The following is a 13,286-nucleotide window of genomic DNA, read 5'->3' as shown; positions in this document are numbered from 1 at the left end:
GACTGCATGTGTGGGTAACCCCCAAGAGTGGGGAAAAGAAGAAAATTAGGTTAGAAAATGCTACACTTTTACTTTCCACTTTTTCATGCACTTCAAATAATTATTAAAGTTTCCAAAATGAGATTATTTTTTATTAAATTATTAAAAATTAAATAAAATGAAACAACATTTTTCAATTATTGTTTTTTTATATGGGGAAAAGAAGAAAATGAGGTTAGGAAATGCTACACTTTTGCTTTCCACTTTTTCATGCACTCCAAATAATTATCAAAGTTTCCAAAATGAGAATAATTGTTTTATTAAATTCAAAAAATAGAATAAAATGAAACAAAATGTTTCAATTATTTATTTATTTTTTTATGTGGAGAAAAGAAGAAAATTAGGTTAGGGAACAATACAATTGTTGCTTTCCACTTTTTCATGCACTCCAAATAATTATTAAAGTTTTCAAAATTAGAATATTTTTTAATTAAATTCATAAAATAAAATAAACTTAAAAAAACGTTTTTTCAATTATTCCTTTTTTTTATGTGGGGAAAATAAGAAAATGAGGTTAGGAAACGCTACACTTTTGCTTTCCACTTTTTCATGGACTCCAAATAATTATTAAAGTTTCCAAAATTTGAATATTTTTTTATTAAATTCATAAAATAAAATAAAATTAAAAGATTTTTTTTCAAATATACATTTTTTTTATGTGGGGAAAAGAAGAAAATGAGGTTAGGAAACGCAACACTTTTGCTTTCCACTTTTTCATGAACTCCAAATAATTATTAAAGTTTCCAAAATTAGATTATTCTTTATTAAATAATTTTTAAAAAAAATAATATGTTTTTCAATGATTAATTGTTTTTTTATGTGGGGAAAAGAAGAAAATGAGGTTAGGAAACAATACAATTGTTGCTTTCCACTATTTCATGCACTCCAAATAATTATTAAAGTTTCCAAAATTTGAATATTTTTTTATTAAATTCATAAAATAAAATAAAATAAAAAAAATTTTTTTCAAATATAAATATTTTATGTGGGGAAAAGAAGAAAATGAGGTTAGGAAACGCAATACTTTTGCTTTCCACTTTTTCATGAACTCCAAATAATTATTAAAGTTTCCAAAATGAGATTATTCTTTATTAAATAATTTTTAAAAAAAAGAAAAAAATGTTTTTCAATGATTAATTGTTTTTTTATGTGGGGAAAAGAAGAAAATGAGGTTAGGAAACAATACAATTGTTGCTTTCCACTTTTTCATGCACTCCAAATAATTATTAAAGTTTCCAAAATTTTAATATTTTTTTATTAAATTCATAAAATAAAATAAAATAAAAAATTTTTTTTTCAAATATACATTTTTTTTATATGGGGAAAAGAAGAAAATGAGGTTAGGAAACGCAACACTTTTGCTTTCCACTTTTTCATGAACTCCAAATAATTATTAAAGTTTCCAATTTAGAATGTTGTTTAATTAAATTTAAAAAATAAAATAAAAAGAAAATATATATTTTTAATTATTATTGTTTTTTTAAATGTTATATTTAATGAGTTTTCATATTTTGGGAAATAACATCTGCTTCTTCCTTTTAACCCGGCCACCCCCCATCTGGTTTATCTACATACTTATCCTGGCTATAATTATGTATCAAATAAATAATCAATCCATCATTCGTCTTACCAAAACAATTTTTGGACTAAAAAAAAGTTTCCCTTCTTTTGTGGTGAAATGGTGTACGTAAAACACTGTCCTCTGAAAACATGAACTCATTTGCAAGCCCCAGACTGCACGACCCTGCAGCTATGTGAAGAAGGCACAAGGGAAAGTAGTTAACCGCCAGTCTCTAGTTAGCACGTCAGCTAGTGGAATGTCACGTCGCTCTGTTAACAGTGGCATCATTTCTTTTTAATGCTCCACTTTTATTTCCACTACTGACTCCACACCAATTGGTCAAAAGCTTCCTCTTTTAGTCTTTGTCGTCGGTGAGGGGAAACTATTGTCACCCAGTAGTAATCATGCCTGGGTCATAGTCTATTCACCTGGTGTTGAGTCACTAGCAAATGATGGTGACGCATAGTTTCTCCCCCCTCATGCTGATCCTGACCAGACTCCACCCTCAAACGAAACAAAACACGATAAACTGAACGCTTATTTTATGTGGCTGTTAGTCATGAATTAATCCCTATCTGTGCTTTGACATTTCTCGGTGGCGCCAGCGCTCTGAAGAAGGAGCGGACGGCTCTGCTGCAGGTGAAGAACAACATGGCCGCCGATCTGGAGCGCCTCCTCAACCATCGGGAGGTACACCCTCCTACCCCCCCCTCACAACGTGAATTATTCAATGTTTTAGCCCTTCTTGTGTTTAGTCGGCTTCACATTTGCATACCAGGAGCACTGAATGAGCCAGTCCTGCCTGTTTGCCTCTTGTCTGCTTTTTAAAATACACCTGCAGGCTTTTCACACCAGACAAGTTTTCTCACTCTGTTGCAACAATTCCTTCAAGATGATGTGTGCGCGCACATGGGAACATGGTCCCCCTCGCCGTTTGCTGCATGAAGTATGTGCCCTGTCATAGACAGCTGCTCCTCGGCCTGGCTGTTTGAGATGCCACCGCAGTGTGTGTGTGTGTGTGTGAGAGAGAGTGTGTGACATGCCGGGGCTCATGTCCTCAGGGGTGATAAATAGAACAGCGAAATAACTCCCCTCCCCTCGTAAGATCCTTGAGGCTGGTTGAGCGTGGGGTCGCCCTAAAGAGCCTCACGGGGCCCTCTGCAATCGTGACGACGTGTACACTTTCATGACAAAGATGATGACTTGTCCCACACGCTAACACAGGCCTGGGCAATTATTTTGACTCGGGGGGCCAAATTTAGAGAAAAAAATGTGTTTGCGGGCCGTTATATCTATTTTTAAGAAATCTAACATAAACCTCACAATAAAGTCTGATTGAATGCTAAAAATGTGAATTACCGTATTTTTCGGACTATAAGTCGCAGTTTTTTTCATAGTTTGGTCGGGAGTGCGACTTATACTCAGGAGCGACTTATGTGTGAAATGATTAACACATTAGCGTAAAATATCAAATAATATTATTTAGCTCATTTAAGTAAGAGACTAGACCAGACCTGGGCCGGATCCGGCCCTTTGTGCGTCCCTGTCCGGCCCGCGTGAGGCCAATTATAAATTACAAAATAAATTTAAAAAAGTATCTATGTCGAGTGTGCAATGCAACGGTGCTGCTTTTGTTTTGAAAATCTTTATTTGTATTACTTCCGTGTGGACGTATGCGTGTGCGTGATTGTGAGTGAATGTGAACAGCTGCAATCATTAATTACAAAATAAAGTTGAAAAAACATCTAGTCGTGCGCGCAATACAACTATGCTGCTTTTATTTTGAAAAGTATTATTTATGGGCGTGTGTCCGTGTGTAACCTGCGAGTGAAGGTGCACATGCAGCGACAAGTGATGCACGGTTTACACCCGAAACGCTAAAAAGAGAAAAGTTGATGAAGAATGGCGTGTTTTCAACAAGACATGGACTGCCAAGCAACGTTCCCTCTAAGGTGCGCACCTGCGCAATTGCGCACTGCTCAAGCGTCTGCTGCGCGCAGCAAATATATGCCGCGCACCAAATCAAATCCCATCTGAATTCTAAACAAAATAAACATATTTATTCTATGTAATTTTGCAATGCAACTTTGAGTGACAGTGACAACAAGCGGCCCTAACGGTGTTCGTCAACACCGTTCAATTGAACACCGTTCAATTATTGTAACGTCTATCGAGATGCTTCGAGGACAGGAATTATATCGATCGCTTTATTGAGCAAAACTGTTTATATTCGGACATAACCACACCAAAAACATGAGTAAAACAATTCTATCTCGAAAAACTAGTCATTTTCTGCCGTACAAACCAACTTGTCATCTGTCACCAACACGCATACCACTAAACCACTGGTGCGTTTATGGCCACACAAAAAGTCGGACAACTCAAACACCACACAAAGTTACACTATAACTCCTCAGTCATACGTGTGCTTATTTTACTGTCATTTATTATTAATGTTAATTTATTTATATTAGTCATGGAATGCTGTTACACACACTATGTTGAAGTATTACTATTATTATTAATTATTATTATTATTATTATTATTTATGTTACGGTATATATCAAAAATAATATTGAGCAAAATTTAATTGAAATATTGTCGATGTGGCCCTCCAGCAGTGCTCGGGTTGCTCATGCGGCCCCCGGTAAAAATGAATTGCCCACCCCTGGACTAGACGTATAAGATTTCATGGGATTTAGCGATTAGGAGTGACAGATTGTTTGGTAAACGTATAGCATGTTCTATATGTTATAGTTATTTGAATGACTCTTACCATAATATGTTACGTTAACATACCGGTTGGTTATTTATGCCTCATATAACGTACACTTATTCAGTCTGTTTATTTATTTTAAATTGCCTTTCAAATGTCTATTCTTGGTTTTTGCCTTTTATCAAATACATTTCCCCAAAAAATTGAGACTTATACTCCAGTGCGACTTAAATATGTTTTTTTCCTTCTTTATTATGCATTTTCGGCCGGTGCGACTTATACTCCGGAGCGACTTATACTCCGAAAAATACGGTATATGTAAAAATTATGACAGACCGCCTTAAAAACGGAATGGAATTTTAAATGTTTCTATGAAGGATACAACCCTGAATATTGACAACATATGAACGTCACACCCCCTCTCAATCGACATATTTTACAATCAAGCCAAATGCAACAAAAATGCAACAAACACAGTGAAATATGAACGCGAAGGGTAAAAAAAACAAAAAACATCTACAATCTGATATATCAGTGGTCCCCAACCTTTTTGTAGCTTGAAAATTTGTCCCCCGGAACGGAGGGGGTATTTTATTTTTTTTTGTCATAAAAAAATACAATCATGTGTGCTTACGGACTGTATCCCTTGCAGACTGTATTGATATATATTGATATATAATGTAGGAACCAGAATATTAATAACAGAAAGAAACAACCCTTTTGTGTGAATGAGTGTAAATGGGGGAGGGAGGTTTTTTGGGTTGGTGCACTAATTGTAAGTGTATCTTGTGTTTTTTATGTTGATTTAATAAAAACATATTTTATTAAATTTTTAATATTTTTAAAAAAAAAAAAATTTGTAGTGCAGTCCGGTACCAATCGATCCACAAACCGGTACCGGGCCACGGCCCGGTGGTTGGGGGACCACTCTGATATATCAATAAGCTTTAGAACTTTCTTGTAAAAATCTCCTTCCGCATCTGTCCCTGACACCCGCATTTCAGACTGGCCGCTCTGGAAACACTCGGTGGAAACACTCCCCACCCACACTGCTTGGTACCTCGTCTGAGCTGCTGTGACTTAACATTACCATAGTCACTAGTAGGGTTGTATGTAGAGATGTCCGATAATATCGGTCTGCCGATATTATCGGCCGATAAATGCGTTAAAATGTAATATCGGAAATTATCGGTATCGTTTTTTTTATTATCAGTATCTGTTTTTTTTTTTGTTTTTTTTTTTAATTAAATCCACATAAAAAACACAAGATACACTTACAATTAGTGCACCAACCCAAAAAACCTCCCTCCCCCATTTACACTCATTCACACAGAAAAATTGTTTCTTTGTGTTATTAATATTCTGGTTCAATACAGTCTGCAAGGGATACAGTCCGTAAGCACACATGATTGTGCGTGCTGCTGGTCCACTAATAATACTAACCTTTAACAGTTAATTTTACAAATTTTCATTAATTACTAGTTTCTATGTAACTGTTTTTATATTGTTTTACTTTCTTTTTTATTCAAGAAAATGTTTTTAATGTATTTATCTTATTTTATTTGATTCATTTTTTTAAAAAAGTACCTTATCTTCACCATACCTGGTTGTCCAAATTAGGCATAATAATTTGTTAATTCCACGACTGTATATATCAGTTGATATCGGTATCGGTTGATATCGGTATCGGTAATTAAAGAGTTGGACAATACCGGCATATCGGATATTGGCAAAAAGCCATTATCGGACATCCCTAGTTGTATGGTATACGGGTATTAGTATAGTACCGCAATACTCATAATCATATTCTGTATCATACCGCCTCTGAAAAGTACCGGTCCGCCACACCCTAAGATTTTTTCTTAAAATAAAGCCAATAATGCAATTTTTTCCGGTCTCCTTTATTTAGAAAAGTATCAAAGTACCAAAAAGTATTGAAATAATATTGTTATCAGGACAACACTGGTCACTAAAATGTCATGTAAAAGCGCAGATTCCAAGCATTGAAATACTTAGTATAGTTGAAGACTTATGGTCATTAGAAAACATGAGTGCACATCATAATGGCAGCTACACTTTCCATCTTAAAGATCTAAAAAAAATATTTGGGAATGTCCGGCGGGCCAGATTGAAAAGCTTAACGGGCCGCATGTGGGTCTGCGCTAACATCTTGTACTTGTATTCCTGCAGGAGTTGGCCATGATGAAGCAGGTCCTGATCAGCATGCGCTCTCAAGAGGAAAACGCTCTGAGCCCGCTGCAGTCCCACAAAGGAGACATGATGAGCTCCAAGCAGGACAGCAGGCCCGCGGAAGAGGAGTCGTCCAACAAGCCCAAACCCACCGTGTTCGTAAGTGTGGAGGCCCGAGGCGACGCCCGTGCGTGAGTCACGTCTCAGGTCGACGGCAGGTTGGCAGGGAGGGGGGGAAACCATTCTTTGACGGTTGGGTTTCATTCCAGCAACCAGTAAATGTTGACGTCACAAAGTGGAATTATATGTTGCTTTAGGACGGTGCTTCTCAAATATTTTCTGTTACGCCCCCCGCACTCTCCACCAAGACTAAAAATAGTATATTTTGTCGATAAATATGTTATGACAATAACATTGTAAGCTTATCAAAAATAAAGGAAACTCCACCTACTCAGTGGCCGAGTGGTTAGCGCAGACCTGGGCAAATGAAGGCCCGGCCGGGGGCCACATGCGGCCCGTTGAGCTTTTCAATCTGGCCCGCCGGACATTCCCAAATCATTTTTTTAGATCTTTAAGATGTTTTCTAATGACCAAAAGTCTTCAACTATACTAAGTATTTCAATGGTTGTAATCTGCGCTCATGGATGATATACCAGTTACTATGGTCATCTAATTACCCTATTTTTCGGACCGACCTCGTAGCTATTTTATTTGGTACATAGTGTAAAGATAAGTGTGACCAGTAGATGGCAGTCACACATGAGAGATACATGTAGACTGCAATATGACGGCAGTAAACAACACCAAAACTTTAAATGAAAATATAGAACATTAAACACGGCGCTCAAAAATCTGTCAAAATGTTTTGGCAGGACTTTGGTAAGCTACGAAGCCGCTCTGATGTCTTTAAAAATAAATATTTACCTGTTTACTAGTCTTTACAGCATTATACACGGAAGATGGAGCAGTACGAAATTAGATTAGCCGCTTACTTTTGATGGAAAAAGACATTAAAACGTAGTTTGAGGAAACACAGAAGAAGGTAGGATTAATTTTTTTTTTTTTTTTAATCTATTTAGCATGCACATATTAACACCAGCGTGTGCATGCAGTGACATAAATGCTGCTGAAATCATCTTTTATTTTTATTTTTTGCAGCTCCACATCAATCCGGTGAATCTATATTATGTTTGTGAAGTTTATTTTAGACCGTCTTTAACACATACATTCAAAACGAGATAAATGATGAGGGAGGGCGGGGTGTGGTTTCATTTGCAGTCTGGGAACACAAACACAGAAAGTAGGTTAGAAGTGAGCAAAATGTACAGCAATACATATTATATAGACCAGTGGTCACCAACCTTTTTCCCACCAAGGACCGCTTTAATGTACGCATTATGTTCACGGACCGGCTTTCCACGTGTGGCACATAGAAACAGCAAAATAAAAAATGAGCATGAAAAATCAACTCACTATAACGCTGAAGTTGTGGGAGCCCTAGGCTAATTCTTTGCGAAGAGAAGGTCCCCCGCATGTTGATGGCGTATACTGTATACCAGTGTTTCTTAACCATAGGGCCGGGGCCCAGTGTTGGGCCACGAGTGCCCCCCTAGAATGTAATATATGTGTTTTTCAGCTGTGGTCCGTATAGGCAGCAGCGGTACTCAGTTGTAATACACTTTTCCACCACTTGTGGCAGTAATGACAATGTAAAAGAAACAGAAGAAGTCTGGCGCTAATGTCATAGAGAAATGTCTTAAGCGCAAAATGTATGACTAAAGTGGTGAAGCTGTATTTTCATTTGCGCTTTAAATTTATTGACAATTTAGTTAAGAAACATATGTATTATTAATGTATTTATTTTAGCACAACATATTGTATGTAAATGTATTGTTTATTTGGTTAGTACTTCTTTTTCAAATCGGCCTGACCTAAGCTTAAGGTTTATTTGTTAAATTAATAATATAATCTTTGTGATTAACACATGTTTTCATATCATTTGACAGGGTAGTAAAACTGCAAGTAGGTTAGATATAATTATTGAATAGGATCAAAATCAAGAATAAAATGACTAAATTAGTGTTAATATTGGAGTGGTCCCCGGGCTCCTCTGTATAGGAAAAGTTGGGTCCCGAGGTCAAAAAGGTTAAGAACCCCTGCTATATACATCCACCCTGCAGGGCACTGCAGATGGAAATTCGCCTTTGGCTACAATCTTAACATTTTATATGTCCATTAATGTTAGGGTTAGGGTCCCAAATTTTACGTTCAATCTTTCAACCAATTTTACATTCAATCTTGTGTTCAATCTTTCAACCAATTCTACGTTCAAGCTTTCAACCAATTTTACGTCCGATCTTTCAACCAATCTTACGTCCAATCTTTCAACCAATTTTACGTTCAATCTTTCAACCAATTTTACGTTCAATCTTTCAACCAATTTTACGTTCGATCTTTCAACCAATTTTATGTCCAATCTTTCAACCAATCTTGTGTTCAATCTTTCAACCAATTTTACGTTCGATCTTTCAACCAATTTTATGTCCAATCTTTCAACCAATCTTGTGTTCAATCTTTCAACCAATGTTACGTCCAATCTTTCAACCAATTTTACGTTCAATCTTTCAACCAATTTTACGTTCGATCTTTCAACCAATTTTACGTTCGATCTTCCAACCAATTTTAGGTCCAATCTTTCAACCAATTTTACATTCAATCTTGTGTTCAATCTTTCAACCAATCTTACGTCCAATCTTTCAACCAATTTTACGTTCAATCTTTCAACCAATTTTACGTTCGATCTTTCAACCAATTTTACGTTCGATCTTCCAACCAATTTTAGGTCCAATCTTTCAACCAATTTTACATTCAATCTTGTGTTCAATCTTTCAACCAATCATACCTTCAGTCTTTCAACCAATTTTACGTTCAATTTTTCAACCGATTTTACGTTTAATCTTTCAACCAATTTTACATTCAATCTTGTGTTCAATCTTTGAACCAATTTTACGTCCAATCTTTCAACCAATTTTACATTCAATCTTGTGTTCAATCTTTCAACCAATTTTACGTTCGACCTTCCAACCAATTTTACGTCCAATCTTTCAACCAATCTTACATTCAATCTTGTGTTCAATCTTTCAACCAATTTTATGTTCAATCTTGTGTTCAAGCTTTCAACCAATTTTATGTTCAATCTTGTGTTCAATCTTTCAACCAATCATACGTTCAGTCTTTCAACCAATTTTACGTTCAATTTTTCAACCGATTTTACGTTTAATCTTTCAACCAATTTTACGTCCAATCTTTCAACCAATCATACGTTCAGTCTTTCAACCAATTTTGCGTTCAATCTTTCAACCAATTTTACATTCAATCTTTCAACCAATTTCGCGTTCAATCTTACAACCAATTTTACGTTCGATCTTTCAACCAATTTTATGTCCAATCTTTCAACCAATCTTACGTTCAATCTTTCAACCAATTTTACATTCAATCTTTCAACCAATTTGACGTTCGATCTTTCAACCAATTTTATGTCCAATCTTTCAACCAATCTTACGTTCAATCTTTCAACCAATTTTACGTTCTATCTTTCAACCAAATTTACGTTCAAGCTTTCAACCAATTTTACGTTCGATCTTTCAACCAAATTTACGTTCAAGCTTTCAACCAATTTTACGTTCAATCTTTCAACCAATTTTACGTCCAATCTTTCAACCAAATTTACGTTCAAGCTTTCAACCAATTTTACGTTCAATCTTTCAACCAATTTTACGTCCAATCTTTCAACCAATCTTACATCCAAACTTTCAACCAATGTTACGTTCAATCTTTCAACCAATTTTACGTCCAATCTTTCAACCAATTTTACGTTCAATTTTGCGTTCAATCTTTCAACCAATTTTACGTTCAATCTTTCAACCAATTTTACGTTCAATCTTTCAACCAATTTTACGTTCTAGCTTTCAACCAATTTTACGTCCAATCTTTCAACCAATTTTACGTTCAATTTTGCGTTCAATCTTTCAACCAATTTTACGTTCTAGCTTTCAACCAATTTTACGTCCAATCTTTCAACCAATTTTACGTTCAATTTTGCATTCAATCTTTCAACCAATTTTACGTTCAATCTTTCAACCAATTTTACGTCCAATCTTTCAACCAATTTTAAGTTCAATTTTGCGTTCAATCTTTCAACCAATTTTACGTTCAATCTTTCAACCAATTTTACGTTCAATCTTTCAACCAATTTCGCGTTCAATCTTACGTTCTATCTTACGTTCAATCTTTCAACCAATTTTACGTTCTAACTTGTGTTCAATCTTGTGTTCAATCTTTCAACCAATTTTACGTCCAATCTTTCAACCAATCTTACATCCAATCTTTCAACCAATTTTACGTTCAATCTTGTGTTCAATCTTTCAACCAATTTTACGTCCAATCTTTCAACCAATGTTACGTTAAATTTTGCGTTCAATCTTTCAACCAATTTTACGTTCTAGCTTTCAACCAATTTTACGTCCAATCTTTCAACCAATTTTACGTTCAATTTTGCGTTCAATCTTTCAACCAATTTTACGTTCAATCTTTCAACCAATTTTACGTTCAATCTTTCAACCAATTTCGCGTTCAATCTTACGTTCTATCTTACGTTCAATCTTTCAACCAATTTTACGTTCTAACTTGTGTTCAATCTTGTGTTCAATCTTTCAACCAATTTTACGTCCAATCTTTCAACCAATCTTACATCCAATCTTTCAACCAATGTTACGTTCAATCTTTCAACCAATTTTACGTCCAATCTGTCAACCAATTTCGCGTTCAATCTTACGTCCAATCTTTCAACCAATTTTACGTTCGATCTTCCAACCAATTTTATGTCCAATCTTTCAACCAATCTTACGTCCAATCTTTCAACCAATCTTACGTTCAATCTTTCAACCAATTTTACGTTCGATCTTTCAACCAATTTTACATTCAATCTTGTGTTCAATCTTTCAACCAATTTTACGTTCGATCTTCCAACCAATTTTATGTCCAATCTTTCAACCAATTTTACATTCAGCCTTTCAACCAATCTTACGTTCAATCTTTCAACCAATTTTACGTTCGATCTTTCAACCAATTTTATGTCCAATCTTTCAACCAATCTTACGTTCAATCTTTCAACCAATTTTACATTCAATCTTGTGTTCAATCTTTCAACCAATTTTACGTTCAAGCTTTCAACCAATTTCACGTCCGATCTTTCAACCAAATTTACGTCCAATCTTTTAACCAATTTTACATTCAATCGTACGTTCAATCTTTCTACCAAATTTACATCCAATCTTTCAACCAATTTTACGTTCAATCTTGCATTCAATCTTACAACCAATTTTACGTTCGATCTTTCAACCAATTTTATGTCCAATCTTTCAACCAATCTTACGTTCAATCTTTCAACCAATTTTACGTTCAATCTTGTGTTCAATCTTTCAACCAATTTTACGTCCAATCTTTCAACCAATGTTACGTTAAATTTTGCGTTCAATCTTTCAACCAATTTTACGTTCTAGCTTTCAACCAATTTTACGTCCAATCTTTCAACCAATTTTACGTTCAATTTTGCGTTCAATCTTTCAACCAATTTTACGTTCAATCTTTCAACCAATTTTACGTCCAATCTTTCAACCAATTTTACGTTCAATTTTGCGTTCAATTTTTCAACCAATTTCGCGTTCAATCTTACGTTCAATCTTTCAACCAATTTTACATTCAATCTTACGTTCAATCTTTCAACCAATTTTACATTCAATCTTACGTCCAATCTTTCAACCAATGTTACGTTCAATCTTTCAACCAATTTTACGTTCAATCTTGCATTCAATCTTACAACCAATTTTACGTTCGATCTTTCAACCAATTTTATGTCCAATCTTTCAACCAATCTTACGTTCAATCTTTCAACCAATTTTACGTTCAATCTTGTGTTCAATCTTTCAACCAATTTTACGTCCAATCTTTCAACCAATGTTACGTTAAATTTTGCGTTCAATCTTTCAACCAATTTTACGTTCTAGCTTTCAACCAATTTTACGTCCAATCTTTCAACCAATTTTACGTTCAATTTTGCGTTCAATCTTTCAACCAATTTTACGTTCAATCTTTCAACCAATTTTACGTCCAATCTTTCAACCAATTTTACGTTCAATTTTGCGTTCAATTTTTCAACCAATTTCGCGTTCAATCTTACGTTCAATCTTTCAACCAATTTTACATTCAATCTTACGTTCAATCTTTCAACCAATTTTACATTCAATCTTACGTCCAATCTTTCAACCAATGTTACGTTCAATCTTTCAACCAATTTTACATTCAATCTTATGTTCAATCTTTCAACCAATCTTACGTCCAATCTTTCAACCAATTTTACATTCAATCTTACGTTCAATCTTTCAACCAATGTTACGTTCAATCTTTCAACCAATTTTATGTTCAATCTTTCAGCCAATCTTACGTTCAATCTTTCAACCAATCTTACGTCCAATCTTTCAACCAATGTTACGTTCAATCTTTCAACCAATCTTACGTTCAATCTTTCAACCAATCTTACGTTCAATCTTTCAACCAATGTTAAGTTCAATCTTTCAATGGTTATTGTCCCATGTACTATAACAAAGTAGTTGTAATTGACATCTATTAACAAGCTTATTGCTGTGTTTAGTGGGACAGGCCAAAGTTAAAAAGCGGTAGTTTATAAATGAAATAATGTTTCTGTGCGGCCCGGTAGCAAT

At 35.0% G+C, this 13,286-nt stretch overlaps 1 protein-coding gene across 1 annotated transcript in view; it reads left to right on the top strand.

Annotated features, from left to right (window-relative positions):
• pibf1 (progesterone immunomodulatory binding factor 1) overlaps positions 1 to 13,286 on the top strand; it is a 78,546-nt gene that overhangs the window by 64,513 nt on the left and 747 nt on the right. The window contains exons 17-18 of the mRNA XM_062059287.1: positions 2,206 to 2,290; positions 6,508 to 6,666. Coding sequence (XP_061915271.1) covers positions 2,206 to 2,290; positions 6,508 to 6,666 — 244 coding nt within the window. The remainder of the gene's footprint in view (positions 1 to 2,205; positions 2,291 to 6,507; positions 6,667 to 13,286) is intronic.

The sequence above is a fragment of the Entelurus aequoreus genome, linkage group LG09, assembly GCF_033978785.1.
Source record: "Entelurus aequoreus isolate RoL-2023_Sb linkage group LG09, RoL_Eaeq_v1.1, whole genome shotgun sequence".
NCBI lineage: Eukaryota > Metazoa > Chordata > Actinopteri > Syngnathiformes > Syngnathidae > Entelurus > Entelurus aequoreus.
Note: the sequence above shows the minus strand (reverse complement) of the source record. Positions and strands in the feature narration are given on the sequence as shown.